General features: G+C 44.4%; 1 protein-coding gene and 1 pseudogene across 11 annotated transcripts; both read left to right on the forward strand.

Moving 5' to 3' along the window:
* Positions 1–591: 591 nt before the first annotated feature.
* Positions 592–17,426, forward strand: Lrrn4cl (LRRN4 C-terminal like). 11 transcript variants are annotated; one of them, XR_015642088.1, is made up of 5 exons: positions 592–688; positions 1,267–1,799; positions 13,733–13,866; positions 14,711–14,970; positions 15,400–16,030. XR_015642088.1 is itself a non-coding variant. In XM_087591974.1 (5 exons), exons 1-5 carry the CDS (start codon positions 648–650, stop codon positions 17,267–17,269), a joined length of 642 nt encoding a protein of 213 aa, XP_087448100.1. In that variant the 5' UTR covers positions 592–647; the 3' UTR covers positions 17,270–17,410. The 11 variants fall into 11 exon arrangements, 10 of the variants coding, with proteins under 10 accessions (XP_087448100.1, XP_087448102.1, XP_087448099.1 ...); XM_087591974.1 differs by lacking the exons at positions 14,711–14,970; positions 15,400–16,030 and adding an exon at positions 17,255–17,410 and having other exon boundaries at positions 1,267–1,411; positions 1,493–1,799; XM_087591976.1 differs by lacking the exons at positions 14,711–14,970; positions 15,400–16,030 and adding an exon at positions 17,255–17,410 and having other exon boundaries at positions 1,317–1,411; positions 1,493–1,799.
* Positions 16,254–16,848, forward strand: LOC147997047 (developmental pluripotency-associated protein 3 pseudogene; annotated as a pseudogene).
* Positions 17,427–18,672: the final 1,246 nt, after the last annotated feature.

An 18,672-nucleotide genomic window follows, 5' to 3' on the forward strand; every position in this document is an offset into this window, starting at 1 on the left:
GGTGCTGAGAAACTCAGGCGTGCACCAACACTTTCAATGTAGCTCTTTCCATCCATAACCTAGGGAGGAAACCCTGTCCTGGCCAGTATGAGGCATCCTGCTCTACCATGTGATTCTCATCTCCCTCAGGGGAGAGGGCTAGGGTAGGGCGGGTCTGAAGAGCATCACTCTGAACTTTACCGCCCTCCCTTCTCTGTCCATTGGGAGGCAGAAGACAGGAAATGACTGCCATGAATGTGGTAGGATTTTTACCAAAACAGCTTTTTGTGATTTAGGCCCCAAGCCATCCACAGATGTTTTCCTGTCTAATATCAGCCAGGTGCCCTCCCTCCCTCCAATAATCCTCCTCTCCCCATCCCTTCACATGACTGTAGCCTTTGGATTCTCAGTTCCTGGCTGCTTTCCACATTTCATTCCTCTGTCAGAACCCAGGCATCCTGGCCTCCAGCTGAAACCGCTGCATGTGGCTTCCCCTATCCCTGGCCCCGTGACTCAGTCCCTCTGAAGGAACCAGCCCTCTTCTTGGCACACAGGGGCTGCTAGGTGGTGACATCAGAGTTGAGTATAAAAGTTCTCAACCAAAATAGAATTGAAGATACAACCTGACAGTGCACTGTGACAGGGATCTCTCCGCCTGATAGCCACGGATGTCTGGAGGCAGACTCACTGTGTCGAGGCCTACCCACTGGTGAGAGGCTACTGCGGGTCCAGGGAAGAGGGTGGGTGCACAAAGTGAAGTCTGAATTGCTTGGACAGGATTTGTACAAATGTAGGTTGGGAGTGAGGACTCCAGTGTCCTCCAGTAACCCTTTCGTCCTTCTATCTCCTGTCTTCTCTCTGGAGTTCTGTGAATCTCACTAAGCATAGCCCTAGCTTGGTCATTGGTCTAGGGTGGCCGCAGACTCGACTTTCCTCCCTGAACTGAATGATTCCGTTCCTCTTCCTCTTTCCCCAGCACTTTCGTTTACCCATATGATGCCTGCTTCAGGCACTTTGCATGGTGCTTCCCAAACAGCTGTCTCTCCTGAAGGGCTGTATTTCATTATTTTTATCCCAAATGAAACAGTCATTTGTGACACGCACTAATAATCCTAATGATTTGGAAGTGTGGACAGGAGGAGTTGAAGAGCAGCCTTAGACAAGCCAAAACCAAAACAAACAAAAAACCCTAGGGCACTGGCTTCGGAAGCCAATTGACAATGACTGTATGCTCAGCCCACCTCTTTCTTTTGCCCAACTTGATCCTATGTCGTGTTTTTCACACAGGTCTTGTCCTGGAAGGCTGAGCATTTACCCACTCACTCCTTCCCTTCCAGACTCCATGTTGGGCTCTCTTTCTCTTCTGTGGCTGGTGGCCATGACCACCTCCTTGGTTTCCCAAGCTCAGATATTGACCATGGAAGACTACCAGGTAGGGGAAGAAGATGATGTGACGCGAACTACACCTTCCTTAGCTGTCCGTTGCGACTATGACCGTTGCCGCCACCTGCAGGTGCCCTGCAAGGAGCTGCAGAAGGTTGGGTCAGTAGCCTGCCTGTGCCCAGGGCTCTCCAGGGAAGATCAACAGCCAGAGCCTCCTCGCCTGGTAGAAGTGCAAATAGTGGCTGAAGAAGGTTATGCAGTGGCTCACTGGTGTGCTCCCTTCTCTCCAGTCAGCCACTACTGGCTTCTGCTTTGGGAAAGCAACGGGGCTCCACAGAAGAGTGCCTCTCTCAATGCTACAGTTCGAAGAGCAGAGGTGAAAGGACTGAAGCCTGGGGTTGCTTATGTCCTTTGTGTAGTGGCTGCTAATGACGCTGGTAAGAGCAATGTTCCTGGGGCAGATGTTGAGGGTCCTGAGAACTGGACTGGCCCTTCCCTTGGGCCCTGTCGCAAGTTTATCATGCCGCCTAAGCCTGTTACCCTGGTCCACGCAGCCGTGGGAGTAGGCACAGTCTTAGCTCTGCTCAGCTGTGCAGCCCTGGTCTGGCATTTCTGTCTTCGTGACCGGTGGGGTTGCCCCCGACGACGTCAAGGTACCAGTACTGCCCAAAATTCAGACGCTCTCTGATGAGTGTCCCACAACTACAAACAACTCTGGTGCAGTCCAGCCTCATCCGGAGAGCCCAACCCGCTCCCAGGAGGAGTACGGGGCTTGCTGCCACCTGGCACCAGAGACACAGCCAAGCCAGAGCCTAAGCCCGGGCAGTTAGTCTCAGAACCGACATCTTCGGTCCCTAACTAAATAGTCACTATGTTCCTTCCCTGTTGGGGATTAGAAAAGTAGCAATTATTCCTTGGAGGTCAGATGAAAATGATTAAGCTTTATGGCCTTGAGGGGATAAAATTACAGACATTATATATGTACTTATATATAGCTAGTTAAAATGAAGCTATGTAAGGCCTGGCATGGTGGTTTACAATTTTAATTTCCAGCAACCTGGAAGCAGAGGCAGGCAGATCTCCCTGAGTTTCCAAAGCAGCCTGATCTACATAGAAAAATCCCAGGCCAACCCAGATAATACAGTAAGACTCTGTCTCAAAAAAAAAAAAAAAAAAAAAAAAGCAAAAACAACAAAAAGAGGGGCGGGATAGAAAGATTGTTCAGCAGTTTAGAGCTCTGGCTACTTTTCCAGAGGAGCAGAATTTTATTCCCAGCATCCACATAGCAGCTCACAACCATCTGTAATTCCATTTCCAGGACATTCAATGTTTAATGTCTACTTCTGACCTCTGTCAGCATCAGGCACTCACATACGTACGTACATACATACATACATACATACATACATACATACATACACACACACACACACACACACATACATACACAAAACAGTCATACACATAAAATAAAAATTAATTTGAAATGTAGCTATTTAAAAATGTAAACTATTCATAGCTCATAGGCCCCTCATGGCAAGTGGCAGACCAGGTTTGGCCTGTTGGCTGGGTTTTGCCAACACCTGTTATACTCAAAAGGCCTCTGCAACCGTGGGTGGCTTCCGCATATATGCTAGGAATAAGCTTCTGCAGGGTAGATGTGCTGGGAGCCATGTCCTTCTGCTACCTTTGTTTTGTCGTAAGCATGAGCCTGCTCAGAGTGCAGCTGCGTCTACGGAAGCTGAGGATTAAATATCAGCATGGACTGGGAGAGGCAGAGGCCCAAGCTTCTGTCTACACAAGTTAGTGGTTTTGTTTGTTACTGACTCCCCACACGTTTGTGTAATTGTTTTCCATCGTATTAACATTAAAGGGAATCTGAAATCATTAAATTTTTAGTTTCATGATCCTGTTTAATTGCATATATGATTTCCATCACTCTTAGCCTTTTGGCTAAGATCAAAGGTTTGCCTGTTTTTCAAAGCAATATACATACTTTTTTTTCTTTTTCCTTTTTCATTTTTTTTCTTTTTTTCGGAGCTGGGGACCGAATATACACACTTTTGTGTTGTGTTTGTTTGTTGCAGATAGAGACTTACCTTGTAGCCCTTTCTACCCCTTTGGCATAAAACTCACGGAGATCCTCCTGCCTCCACTTCCTGAGTGCTGAGATTAAAGGTGTGTGCCACCACACTGGGTTGCTTTTGTGTTTGACTGTTTGGAGACAAAGCTATTATTACCCAAGTGCTCAATAAATTAATAAGAAATCCTAGCAAACATTAAATCCACCCCTGAAGCCAGATATACACACACTTTAATCTCAGCACTCTAGAGGCAGAGGCAGGAGGGTCTCTGTGAATTGGGGAGCAACCTGGGCTACATAAAGTTCCAGGCCAAGTAGGGCTACCCGGTGAGACCTTGTCACGGAATTAGTAACTTGTTCAGGTTTTCTTTGTCTTTTTTGTAATTCTCATTGGTGGTGCACCCCCTTAATCACAGCATTTGGGAGGCAGAAGCAAGCAGGCGGATCTCTGAGTTGAAGGTCAGCCTAGTCCAGAGAGAGAGAGAGAGAGAGAGAGAGAGAGAGAGAGAGAGAGATCTCCAGGACAGCAGAGCTACACAGAAAAACCTTGTCTCAAAAAAGAAAGAAAGAAAGAAAAGAAAAAAAGAAAAAAGAAAGAAAGTATCATTGTTCATCTTTTAAACAACACACACTAAATCTAGCACTGCATATGAGAAGGTATTTACAAACCTCGGCAGGACTCTTATCAAGTGCCCTCAGCACCATGCATGTGGGTGACAGTGTGGGACTCATCTAAAACACCAGCAAGCAACCCATGCAGGTTCCAGTGCACACGCTTCTGCAAGCAGGACTCACATGGTTCAGTTTGCCTGCTTTCTCTCTCAGGCTTTGCCTCAGCTTCTCTGTGAACATTTCAGAAGAATGAGGAAATAGCTCCCGAGTCTTTAATTAGAAAGAGCATCCATTCCCAGCTGACTATGTTAGCTTCACCGTTAATTAAGAAAAACTTGCCCTGTTATGAGTTATATACAGAGTGTACTGAGAATTTTGGTTTCTTTAAAAAACACAGTTATGTTATAGGAATGTGTATTTGTTTTAATCCCAGGTGTGGAAGAGGAGCTGCTTCAGACTGTTCATATCAGCTATGATTTTTCCCAGGCTCTGGCAGGGCATGATTCTGCCAGGTGAAGATCCTGGGGACTTTTGATAGGGCATAAATGCCAGAGCCCTAGAGGCTGCAGGGGCTGCTCCTCCCCCTGCTGTGCCCCTGCTGCTGCTGCTGCCCCTGCTGCCCCTGCTGCTGCCCCTGCTGCCCTCCCCATGCTGCTGCCCCTGCTGCTCCCCCTGCTGCTCCCCCTGCTGCTGCCCCTGATGCTCCCCCTGCTGCTGCCCCTGATGCTCCCCCTGATGCTCCCCCTGATGCTCCCCTGCTGCTGCTTCCTACTGTTGTTGCTGATGATTGCTGCTGCTGGTTGGCCATGTCCTGAAGATTGGACTTGCCCCAAGGAACTTGATGCCCCTAATCAGCAGGAAGCAGTCTAAAGAGATCTATGCCTCCTTTTCCCTATTAACCTTTCTTACCTACCTAGTGTTGGCGGGGCTGGAAGGGATTGGGGTGGAATAAGGGTGGCAGATAAAATAACCCATGGTAGCCAAAAAGTACAGTTATGATTATAAGTGGTGCCAGATGTAGGGCTAGGCAGAATGGGAAAGGCAATTTCCCCTCCCCCACTGCTTTTTTTTTCTTTTTTCTTTTTTTTTTTTTTCAGAGCTGGGGACCGAACCCAGGGCCTTGCACTTGCTAGGCAAGCGCTCTACTGCTGAGCTAAATCCCCAACCCCTCCCCCACTGCTTTGTTCCCAGAGGGGATTTTTTTTATTTCTTCTTCCTCTTCCTCTTTTCTTCTCATCCTCCTTCCTCTTCTTCATTCTTCTTCTTTTTTTTTCCTCCTTCTCCTCCTATGTCCTGTCTCAAAAAAGGTTAGGAGAGTGGCTGAGCAGTTTGAAAGTTGTGGATGGAAATGAAGGAATCTAAAAAAAATGGATGAAATGGGAAACCAGAAGGGTCACTCTATACTCTCATTTCTGAAAGGGTTACAGCATTGTCCATGCAACTGGAGAGATTATAGGTAGAAGCACTTGGGCAGTGAGTAGTGCCAGCAAAGGTAGAAATAAAAGGTCCAGATCTGGTGACAAGAGTGGGAGCTCCCAGCCTGATTTGGGAGAAACGGTTAATCTTGTCAAGTGTGCTGCCAGAGGAGGGTCTGGTATTGCAAAGTCACCATCAGTTTCCCCAGTACATTGTACAGCATAGGACTGCTAATGTGCTGCTCATAGTGAGATAATGTGATGTTCTATAGAAGTGATAGATCTGAGGGACTTTGAAGAAGCTATTATTTCCTATGGAATTTGTTCCCCTTATATAAAATGAATATTTTTTTTTTGTTTTTGTTCTTGTTTTTGTTTTTTTCCGGACCTGAGGACCGAACCCAGGGCCTTGCACTTGCTAGGCAAGTGCTCTACCACTGAGCTAAATCCCCAACCCCTATAAAATGAATATTAAGTACTGGGCTATCCAAAATAGAATTATTTCCCGATATTGGAAGGAATTGGTGATAGCTGTGCTGGAGATTGGTCAGCGGAGGGGGGAAGCCAAGAATATTGAACACCAAAAATAGAGCAAGAGGATTGAATATCACTAAAGCTAATTGCTAGGTGAAGGACAGAATTCTGACCTAAAGAACAGGTTCAGTTTGATGCCGCTGCTATAGAACGATGTTGCTTGACAGCTTTAAGGGCTTGGGATGAAGTTGAGGAACCTGGGAAAATGTCCACCTGGTTCAATAAGGTTCTGCAAAGCCCTGGGGAAGCTTTCACAGGTTTCTTGCAAGGATTGGTTTCAGCTGTAACCAAAACCATCTCAGACCCTGATGTGAAAAATTAATAGAGATATTGACTATGAGGTATTGATGACTTACCTAGGAAGCGCAAGGCCCTGGGTTCAGTCCCCAGCTCTGGAAAAAAAAAAATGAGGTATTGATGAGACATTGGTGTTTTATAATGCAAATACCAAACGTAAAAGAGTTATTCGATGGCTAAAGGCTTGGGCAGTACCAATGGATGAGTAGACAAGGGACGAGACTGATATTGGCTCTCAGGAGCTTCGTGCCAGCATCATAGGACAAGCTATAGCTGGAAGTCTCAGATATCGAGATGCTGGTGCATTAACTGTGACACATAAGGTACTCACAGCAGGGAGACCTGAACAATGGGTCCCTGGGATGTACATTGGGCAGCGAGAACATGGGTGTGCTAGCATCGAGGAGGCAAGGGATACCACCGGACTAGTGAGTGTAGGTGCAAGGGGGCATACAAGGCAAATTCTGCCATCAGGAAATGGCTTTGCGGGCCTAGCTTGAGACTCCCCAGCAAAACAATATGGGCCCTTTCAGGCAAGAGCAGCTGAGAGTCACCAGGTTATAGAAAAAAGCTACTGACGCAAAAGCATTGGGTTCATTGATAATGTCAGTGTTCACAATTTCTCACTAAACACAATACAATCAATGGCATAAAACAGAAGGGGGAATGTTGTGAGAATTCTGGTTTCCTTAAATACATAGTTATGTTATGGGAATGTGTTTCTGTTTTAACCCTGGGTATGGGATACGGAAGGAAGGCTGGGGAGTTAGTGATTAAACTACAAAACTGTCTAACAATGGCTTCTGATGTAGTCATTAAATGTGGCAGTCAAATAATGGAAGACTGGCCAGGCAGTGATGGTGAACGCCTTTAATACCAGCAGTTGGAAGGCAGAGGCAGATGGATCTTTGAGTTTTGAGGCCAGCCTAGTCTACAGAGCAAATTCCAGGACAATCAGAGCTACAGAGAAATGCTGGAGTTTTGTTGTTATTGATGTTTTTATTTTTGAATTATTTGTTCATTTAGTATATGGATATTTTGCCTGCCTCTATGCCTGTGTGCATATAGTTGCTTGGTTCCAGAGAAGGCCAGAAGAAGGCAGTGGTCACTCTGGGACTAGAGTTACATGTGGTCCTGAGCAAGTCCCAGTCCTGAGTTCTCCCACATTTCAGACACTGGGTTTCTTTAATATTCTGTTTCCGGGGTTGGGGATTTAGCTCAGTCAGTAGTAGAGCACTTGCCTAGCAAGCGCAAGGCCCTGGGTTCAGTCCCCAGCTCCGAAAAAAAAGGAAAAAAAATATTCTGTTTCCACTTCCCTTCAGAAAAGACTTGACATTTCCCCACCTTCTTCAACCCTTTCTTACTCTTGTCCTTCCTTCTACAGCTCCTACCTCAATAGATGGATTTTTTTCTACATACAAAGCAATATAAAACCAAACCAAACAGCTGGGTCTTGTTGCATGAAAGGCATTTTAATCACCACAGAACTTTAAAGAACTTTTATCTCCAAAGAAAGGTTGAACCATGCATAAGAGAGTAGGGATACAGATAGTTGTTTGACAAGTCACAATAAAAAAAAAAAAATGAAGGCTAGATAGATGGCTCAGTGGTTAAGAGCACTGACTGCTCTTCCAGAGGTCCTGAGTTCAAATCCCAGCAACCATATGGTAACTCACAACCATCTGTAATGGGATCTGATGCTCTCTTCTGGTGTCTGAAGACAGCGACAGTGTACCCACATACATGAAATAAATAAATAAATAAATAAATCTTTTAAATAAATGAAAATTTAAACCATGTGAGTGCTGGGAATTGAACCATGGTCCTCTGGAAGAGCAGCTAATGCTCTTAACTACTGAGCCATTTCTCCAGATCTTTTTACCCTAATGTTTATCTGGAAAAAAATATTTTACAACTTCTAATTATTCTAAAGTTCTTCTAAAACTATTTGAAACTTCTAATTCTCTTAGTCAGCTAAACTAAATATTCCAAGTGCGTGCTGTGTTCCCCCCACACACGCTCTCCTCTGCAGAGGGAGCCCACCCGCCCTGTAGGCAGTCAGTAGTATAAGGATCATGCTTGGCTGACCAGCATTGAGTAATTTCCTAGTTTTGGAGAAATTCTGTTTCTTTTTTCTTTTTTTTTTTTTTTTCGGAGCTGGGGACCGAACCCAGGGCCTTGCGCTTGCTAGGCAGGTGCTCTACCACTGACTGAGCTAAATCCCCAGCCCCTGTTTCTTTTTTAAGAAGCATAATTTATAATTGATTTATATGTTATTATCTCAGTTTTGACTTTTTGATACAGGTTGTTTTTACATAGTCCTGGCTGTCCTGGAATGGGAGGCTGTCCTCAAGCTCACAGAGATGTGCCTTCCTCTGCTTCTCAAATGCTAAGATTACATCATGTGTGACCATGCCTGGCCCAGTATAATTAATTTTTAAATAATATGAAGTTTAATATATAGACAGCCCAAACCATTTGTTTGGTTGGGTTTTTGTTTGTCTGTCTTTGTTTTCCTGAGATAGGGTTTCTATGTTGCCCTGACTGTCCTGGAACTTGCTGTGTGGACCAGGCTGGCCTCAAACTCAGAGATCCACCTGCCTCTGCAGCCTGAGAGTAGGGATTAAGACTCACACTACCACTACCACTTCTAATGAAGTTTGGAGAATTTCCATGAGAAAGTGTGATAGTCTCAGTAAATGCAATAAAGATCTTAGCCAATGCCAAAATAAATAAATATAAAATAAAATAAAATAAAATAAAATAGAGTTGGAGAAATGGCTCAGCAGCTAAGAGCTCTTGCCAATGTGGCGGCTAACATCCTTCTCTAACTCCATTCCAGGGAATCTATCACCAGCTCTGGCCTTACAGGCAATGCACACACTGGAGCAAAACACCCATGCTAGTAAAACAAAAATAAATTAAGCTGTGTGTGGTGGTTCATGTCTTTAAAAGACAGAGGCAGGAAGAATTCTATGAGTTTGTGAGTTCAAGGTCAGCCTGGTAAACAAAATGAGTTCCAGGGCTATGTAGAGAGAGACCCTGTCTCAAAACAAACAACAACAAAATCACCCATACACAAAAAGATAAAAAGCAAATCAGGGTGCTGGAGAGACGGCTCAGAGGTTAAACTGGTCTTTCAGAGGTTGTGAGTTCAATTCCCAGCTACCACACGGTGGTTCATAACCATCTATAATGAGATCTGGTGCCCTCTTCTGGCCATGGGGCATACAGGCAGACAGACCATTGTATGCATAATCATTGTATATATAAGGCTGGAGAGATGGTTCAGAGGCTAAAGGCTAGGCTCACACCAAAAAGACAAGAGTTTGGTTCTCGGTACCCACAGCTATCTCTCCAGCTAACTTTGAAAAATTAAGTAGGGGCCAGAGAGATGGCTCAGCAGTTAAGCATGATTGACTCTTCCAAAGAACAAAGCAACTATATGGTGACTCACAGCCATCTGTAACTCTAGTCCCAAGGATACAACTTGTCCCCATGGGAACCAGACACTCAGTGGTTCACAGACAGACACACAGGCAAAGCACCCATATACATAAAATAAAAATGAATATGTCTAAAAATAAAATAAAACAGGGCTGGAGAGATGGCTCAGTGGTTAAGAGCACTGACCGCTCTTCCAGAGGTCCTGAGTTCAATTCCCAGCAACCACATGGGGGCTCAAAACCATCTGTAATAGTGTGTCTGAAGAGAACTACAGTGTGTCATATACATAAAATAAATAATTGTATTTTTAAAAAATACAATTCCAGGCATGGTGTCTCATGCTTGTAATCTGGACACTAAGGAGGCAAAGACAGGTGGATCCCTGGAGCTCAGTGACAAGGCTTAATTAGTCAGCTTCAGACCATTGAGATACCCTGTTTCCTGAGACAACGTTGACTGCTAGCCTTCACATGTCCTCCCCTCACACATTCACACAAATATCTACATCCACATACATGCATGCACACCTTCATGTGGACGTGAACACATACCCCTATCAAGCATACACTTACATGCACACACACATGCACATGGATGTACACACAAGTGTTTTAAAATCTCCCATAAAAACTCCTTTCAAGACTCAATATTACTGTCCCCTCCTCCCCCTTCACTTTTTTTTTTGTTGTTGTTCTTTTTTTTCGGAGCTGGGGACCGAACCCAGGGCCTTGCGCTTCCTAGGCAAGCGCTCTACCACTGAGCTAAATCCCCAACCCCCCACCCTTCACTTTTAGGATACCAAGCAGACTCCTTGGTCTAGGAACAACCTCAGCCTCGGGACTTTCAAAGTCTTTTACACTAGGTTCCGCTCCTGTTAGACTAGACTCTTCCACCCCTCAGTACATTATACTACTAGGACACTAGGACAAACCATAGCAAATCTGTCACAGCACCAGTGACAGCCCTAAGCCTGACTCCATCTTTTCTTTTCTTTTTTTAAATATTATTTATTTTATGTATATGAGTACACTGTCATTGTTCTCAGACACACCAGAAGAGGGCATCGGATCCCATTACAGATGGTTGTGAGCCACCATGTGGTTGCTGGGAATTGAACTCAGGACCTCTGGGAGAGCAGTCAGTGCTCTTAACCGCTGAGCCATCTCTCCAGCCCCCACTGAAGACTTTTGATCTGGTTACCATCTGACCCCAATCTCTTGCAAAAGCCTCCCTTCCTCCTTCGAAGAAACTCTTACGTCTTTTATGTCCTTGGCCCATGACTTTGTATTAAATCAGCAACAATGACAAGACCTGTATGTCTCTCCCTAGCTCAGAAGACAGATCCTTGTTCCTTGTTAATGTTTTGATTTTCTGGTCTGTCCGTGGGGACAGTCTGATAGTTCTAAGACTGATAGCTTTGAGGGATTCTAAACTCACAACAGGGCTATTGTTACCGATGGGCACAATACAAGGCTGCCATTGCTTTGGAGTGGGACCATTATCTTGACAGAAAGAATTACCATAAACCCTAGCTGTGATTGCTCCGGGAGTCCATGCTAATGAAACACTGCCCACGGCCTTCAGGAAACTTCTCACAGAGTGCTGCCTCTTGGAATGACTGTGTGAACTCTCTACTGTCCACCTGCAGCAGCCATACCGAAATACAGTCTAATAACCTCTCAACTTCTGCATTCTTAGTCTTGGTGAACTCTTTCGCCTCCAATGTCATGACCTTTCAAAGTCACCTCACATAGCAGTCTGCAGCGAGAACAGGTAATTCAGGGGCTGGGGATTTAGCTCAGTGGTAGAGCGCTTACCTAGGAAGCGCAAGGCCCTGGGTTCGGTCCCCAGCTCCGGAAAAAAAAAAGAACCAAAAAAAAAAAAAAAAGAGAGAACAGGTAATTCAGCTAAGACTGGTGACACAAGTGTAATTTTAATACTTAGGAGGTTGAGGCGAGCGCATCTGGAGTTTGGATTAACCTGGACTCCATAGTGAATATTGGGCTAGCTTAGGCTACATAAGCAAGCCTCTCTCTCTCTCTGTCTGTGTCTCTGTCTCTATCTCTGTCTCTGTCTCTCAACCACAAAAGAGAGAACGGAAAAAAGGAAGAAATTAAGAGAAAGAAAAACAAAAGAAATTTCTCTAAGCAAAGCATATTTATTTATTTATTTATTGTTTTTCAAGACAGTGTTTGTCTATGTAGCATTGGCTGTCCTAGAACAATCGTTGTAGGCCAAGCTGGCCTTGAACTCATAGGCCTGCCTTTGCCTTCCAAATACTGGAATTGAAGCCTTGTGGCAGCACTGCCCAGCGACACCTGGAATTTTTTAAAATTTATTTATTTATTTATTTATTTATTTATTTATTTATTTATACACTCCAGATATTATTCCCCTCTTGGTCCATCCCCCAACTGTTCCACATGTCATACCTTCCCCCACCCCCCAGTCTCCACAAGGATGTCTCCAACCCACCCACCCTCTCTAATTTTTATTGTACATTCCTCTTTCTTTCTTTTTTTTTTTTTTTTTTTTTGGTTCTTTTTTTCCGGAGCTGGGGACCGAACCCAGGGCCTTGCGCTTCCTAGGTAAGCGCTCTACCACTGAGCTAAGTCCCCAGCCCCTACATTCCTCTTTCTAACTTCTTTGGCACAGCATCTTGGAGGGTGCAAATCAAGAGACAGCTTTTCTTTTCTTTTGTGATGCCAACTTTCAAGCATTTACATTTTGGGTTGGGTTGGGTTGTGATTTTTTTTTTGTCTTCGAAATCTGCATTTTTTTTCTTTCTTTTTTTTTTTTTTTTCAGAGCTGGGGACCTAACCCAGGGCCTTGCGCTTGCTAGGCAAGCGCTCTACCACTGAGCTAAATCCCCAACTCCTAAATCTGTATTTTTATTTGTAACAACTGTATTTCTTTTTCTATATCCTTTAACTCTGGAGTTTTCATTTCTTCCCTCCTGCCCCCATAACTATAGTCACAGTTAAACTGTGTTATCAGGAAATTCAGGAAAGGTGCCTTGATGAACAGATCAGGACAGGAGCTCTGACCAGTAGTCACTGTCTTCCTCTTCCTTAGAATAAGTAAAAATGAAACCAACCAAACTTTCTTCTCTTTCTTTCTTTCTTTTTTTTTTTTTTTTTTTTGACGTGTCTCCTGTGCTTTGTCAGTAGCATGAATTTCATTTTTTTTTTTTTTTTTTGGTTTAAAAAAGGCAACCTCAAAACCCAAACCTCTTTATTGTCAGGGAAAAGGGAACTGCAATGACTTGAATTTGAGGATGTGGGTACTGCCTCACTCACACACATTCTCAGACTGTGTGATGCCCTGCACACCTGTAGAACAGTTACATGTATGTGCACCTGTATTTGTGCCTATTAGAACAGGACCTGCAGGGAAGTCTACCTAACCCGAAACTCCCCAGTGGAACAGGCAGGGTGGGTGGAGGGCTGGGACAGACAAGGACTCGGCGCACACATACAGTACCACATAAAACAGTACAGTGAAGGTGGGCTCAAGACCCAGGCAGCTTCCTTCTTTTCAGTAACAGGGCCCAGGCTGCCTTTCACAGCACAACCCCACAGCTGAACCCAGGTCTCTCTTCAAAACCAGCCATCTCACTCAGCAGCGCCAAAGGAAAAGTAGATGTAGCCTCCCTGCAGAGAAACAGCTTTTCTTGTTGTTTTTAAATAAGTAAGTAAATCCACCATCCCTCTGCTCCAAGATGGCTGATGTTACACTTTTCTACCAGATTGGTGCCTGCTTAGCTCACTAACAGTGCTGCCTCCGCCGGCTGTGGCAGAGTTTCCAGTGTGGTGTTTTCAAGCCTCACCCACTCATCCTCTCATTCCCAAACATTCAGTGCCCTCCTCACTTAGGGGTTTTCGAAATGTTTAAATTTTGTATTACTTTAAATATATATTTGTTTTATTTTCATGCGTCTGTGTGTATGCTTGTGAGTTTCACACATGCTGTGTGTGCACAGGAATCTATGAAAGCCAGAACAGGGCATCAGATCTACAGGAAGAAACCAAGTGTCCAAAAAGGGAAGAAACGAGATCCATCTGCCTCTGTGGTGCTGGAATTGAAGGTGTACATCACTACAACCACCGGGGATGGGTATGTATGTATATATATATATATATATATATGTGTGTGTGTGTGTGTGTGTGTGTGTGTGTGTGTGTAAGGGTGTCAGACCTTCTGGAACTGGAGTTAGACAGTTGTGAGCTGCCATGTGGGTGCTGGGAATGAACCCTGGCCCTCTAGAAGAACAGCTGATGCTCTTAACTGCTGAGCCATCTCTCCGGCCCCTTATTTTTTATTTGTGTGAGAGAGTGGAGGTCAGGGGACAAACTGAGAGACTTGGTTCTCTCCTTCTGCCATGTGAATGCCAGGGATTGAATGCAGGTTGTTAGCCTTGGCAGTGAGTGCTTTCCCCGCAGGGCCATCTTGTCAGCTCTTTGATTACATTGTAAACCCTGGCACTGTGTTATTTGCTGGGAAATGTTTTTAGTTGTGGGATGACTCAGCTTTAGCACATGCCTTTAATCCGAGAGCTTTCTGCTTGTATATTGTAAGCAGGATTAAATAAAGTCAAATCTTAGGTCAAGAGATGGAGCAAGCAAAGAGTTGACAGGAAATGAACATAGAATTATTGAGAAAAAACATATAGGGGTTGGGGATTTGGCTCAGTGGTAGAGCGCTTACCTAGGAAGCGCAAGGTCCTGGGTTCGGTCCCCAGCACCGGAAAAAAAAAAAAAAAACATATAGAGTAAGGGGGAGTCGGGTTTAAACTGTACAGAAGTCTCCATGTCTTATTTATAATGTAAGCAGGTCTGCAAAAGCCTGCCGTTGTGTCCTGTTGCCTTTCTTCTGGCAGTGAAGAGGATCAGTTTTGAAGGCAGGCAGAATAGGTGCGGAGAGATGGCTTGGCAGTTAAGAGTATATGCTGCTCTTGCAGAGGACCTGCATGCAACTGCCAGCACCCACACAGTGGTTCGTAGCTACCTGTAACTTCGTTCCATGGGATCCGATGCCTTCTTCTGACCTCTGAGAGCACCGACCATGCACATAGTGCATGAACATACATGCGGGTGAAAGACTCACATAAAGTAAAGTGAATACATCTAATTAAAATAAAGACCACTTTATGGGCTGGAGAGATGGCTCAGCGGTTAAGAGCACTGACTGCTCTTCCTGAGGTTCTGAGTTCAATTCCCAGCAACAGATGGTGGCTCACAACCATCTGTAATGAGATCTGATGCCCTCTTCTGGTGTGTCTGAAGACAGCTACAGTGTACTCAATACATGAAATAAATAAATAAATCTTAAAAAAAAAAAAAAAGACTGGGGTTGGGGATTTGGCTCAGTGGTAGAGCGCTTACCTAGGAAGCACAAGGTCCTGGGTTCGGTCCCCAGCCCCGAAAAAAAAAAAGAAAAAAAAAAAAGACCACTTTACACGTAAAAAATAAAAGATGGGCAGATTAGGCCCTGTACTAAACAGGATTCTTTAGAGGAACTGAAATGAGTGTGTGTGTGTGTGTATTCATTTTTTTTAAAGATTTATTTATTTTATGTATATGAGGACACTGTTGCTATCTTCAGACACACCAGAAGAGGGCATCAGATCGCCTTAAAGATGGCTGTGAGCCATCATGTGGGTACTGGGATTTGAACTCAGGACCTCTGGAAAAGCAGCCCCGTGTGTACTCATTTTATATATGAAATATATACACACATACACACGTGTGTGTTAGATTGGCTTCCTTGATGGTCCAGGTAATTCATCAATGAGAATCAGTAGTTACTCAGTCTACAAAGCTGAATGTCGCGACAATTCTGATCTGGCACTTTAGACCTAGAGGACTCCTGGAGAGTCTACATGGGAATCCTGGACATCTGGAGATCCTACACAAAATCCCTGCCATTCCCACCAAGGGCAGCTGTGAATGGCTGTGGGGAAACATTCCTTAAGCTAAGCCTGAAGACCTAAATCCAATCCCTGGAACCCGTGTGGTAGATGGAGAGAACTGACTTCTGTTTCATCTGACCTCCACTGGTGTAGCCGCACATACATGCATGCAAAACAGTCGTGATAAATAAATCTAAAAAAAGTTAGAGCACCTGTCAATAGATAAGTATAACTTAAAAGTGAAACGAAGCCTATGCTTTTAAATCGTAAGGACTGGGAGGCAGTCAGGCACATATCCAGGTTCCAGACCAGCCTGATGTATGTAATGAGTTCCAGACCAATTAGGGCTATATCATGAGACCATGTCTCAAAACCAAAAAACAAAAGAAAAGAAGAAAAAAGAAGAACATCAAGTCAAGCATGATAAATCACATAATCCTATAATCCTAATAATGGGGAGGCTGAAGCAGAATGGCCATGCCTTTGAGCTTAGCCTGGGCAGGACAACCAACTGGGCTACACAGGAATACATAATACACTGCCATTAGAAAAAAAAGCATGGCTGACTTCGTCACTGCTAGTTGGGGCTTGGGTTTAGGTCTTTTCAAACACTAAGCAATTTGGTTCGGAGCTAGTTTTTGAGCCCTCTGCCCACCGCCATGGAGGAGCCACCAGAGAAAGTCGACCCAGTTGTAGTCCCAGAAGCTCCTCAAATGAAAGATGACGAGGACGCGTCCGCTGATTCAGAAGTCCTACAACCAGAAACACTAGTAAAGGTCATGAAAACGCTAACCCTGAACCCCAGTGCCGAACGGTCAGCACGTCATCACAGCCTCAGTGTCCGGATTCAGGGCAGGCCTGTGGAGAACAGATGTGAAGGAATCTTGAGGGAAGTTCAAAGCCTTTCCCAAGAGAAGGGTCCACACATTGTTGGTGGTGCTGAGAGATGCCGGAGCAAGGATGAGAAGATTTGTTGGGATTGAGCAGAGACAACAAAGGCTTGAAGGAAATGAGTAGGAAGGGAAGAGTGAGCCACTCAGACGTCTCTGTGCTTCCTGCCATCGTCAGAGATGGAATCCGTCTAAGAAAGCTAAAATCCGGAAGAATTAGGACAGTCGGTTTATGTACACTATCCTTGCTGCTCATGATGCCATGCAGCAGACCTGAAAACTGGTTTTTGTTTTTTAAAGATAAAACTTTTCCTGGTGCTGGGGAACACGTCTTGTTAACCTTTCAACTATGTAGGAAGTGTGACGGTTGAATTCATGTGAAGGACTTAAATTTACCCAAAGTATGGAGAATGAGTTAAAGCATTCTGTGAACTTTAGAAGCCTCAAGCTGGGGGCTGAGAAACACTGTAACTAGAATTTGGGGTAGTTTGCTTTAGAAGGTAATTGGAATAGGCCTTTGGATTTTCTAGTTTGCAGAAATGTGTAATAAAGGCAATTTTGTTATCTTTAACAAACACACAGAACAGATTAGAATGAGCCATTGGAGATGGGGGGTTGTTTTTACAGGAGCACGTGTGGGTGCGCACACTCCTGATGTCCAGAGTTCAATGTGTGTTGCTAACCCTGTTTATTTCTGCTCCAGGCAGGGTCTCCATGAGCCTAGCCAGTCTCTCAGCTCGTGGTCCTGCCTCCCTTGTTGCCCAAGTTTTGACGCCACAGGCTTGACAGCAAGATCTAGAAAATGCTTGTCTTGATTTTGTGTTTGTTCATGCTGTGTAATAAAAAGAACAATTGGTTGATGTATTCCTAAATTTAAAAAAAAAAAAAAAAGCACCAGGTGATGGTGGCTCACCCCTTTAATCCCAACGCTCAGAAGGCAGAGACGGGTGGATCTCTGAATTCATGGCCAGCCAGGGCTACACAGCAAAACCCTGTCTTGAGAAAAGAGACTTGTGGGGTTGGGGATTTGGCTCAGTGGTAGAGCGCTTGCTACCCTGGGTTCGGTCCCCAGCTCCGAAAAAAAGAATAGAAAAAAAAAGAAAAAAGAAAAAAGAGACTCGTAAGCAAGCAAAGCTTGGTAGTCTAAAGAAATGAGAAATCCTTAGAGCTACCTTAGAGCTAGAAAAGGCAGGACATTTCAGGCAGAGAGCTGGTACGGCAAGCCCAAAGGCTCAGGGCCCGGTTTATACCATGTAAGGTTATCCTGAGGGGCTGGAGAAGAAATGCACAGCAACACTAACACGTCATACTGTCTGGCCAAGTATCAACTACCATGGCTTTATAGATCCTGCTCTTGAGGAAAGGGGTAGATCAAGGGGTAATCAAGGATAGATTACCCCTTTGGCAATAGGACGGAGGGTGGCTAGATCCCTCCAACAGTGTGAGTAGGTCCAAGAGTATGAATCATCTATGGCTCCTAATAAACACTGCTAGGCTAATTTACCATTGAGCTACATCCCAAATATCAAAAGTTGTTTTGGGAGAGGGGATGCATGGGAGACAGGTTCTAATGTGAATCTTACTGTCCTGGAACTCCCTCCATAGACCGTGCTGGCTTTGAACTTACAGAGTTCTCACAGGAGACTTAACTGCCTTTGTCTCCAAAGTGCTGGGATCAAAGGCGTGCACCACCACATCCAGCCTTATTTTAATTAATTATAATCAATTATTAATTAATTATAATCATAATTTTAATTAGTTTTGATCATATTTATCGATGTATTATGGAAGTGGGGCCTTGCATGTCATTCTTGTTGGTAAAGGTCAGGAGATAAAAATACTACTTGGTAAATAAGAAAACCCAAGTTAAGAAAGATGGAGAAAAAAAAACAATATTATAGTTAAAAAAAAAAAAACTTGGTCTTTTAAAAATAAAATACAGGGGGCTGGGGATTTAGCTCAGTGGTAGAGCGCTTACCTAGGAAGCACAAGGCCCTGGGTTCGGTCCCCAGCTCTGAAAAAAAGAACCAAAAAAAAAAAAAGAAAAAAGAAAATACAGGGCTGGAGAGATGCTCAGCGGCTAAGAGCACTGACTGCTCTTCCAGAGGTCCTGAGTTCAAT

Source organism: Rattus norvegicus, chromosome 1 (assembly GCF_021556685.1).
Source record: "Rattus norvegicus strain SHRSP/BbbUtx chromosome 1, alternate assembly SHRSP_T2T, whole genome shotgun sequence".
NCBI lineage: Eukaryota > Metazoa > Chordata > Mammalia > Rodentia > Muridae > Rattus > Rattus norvegicus.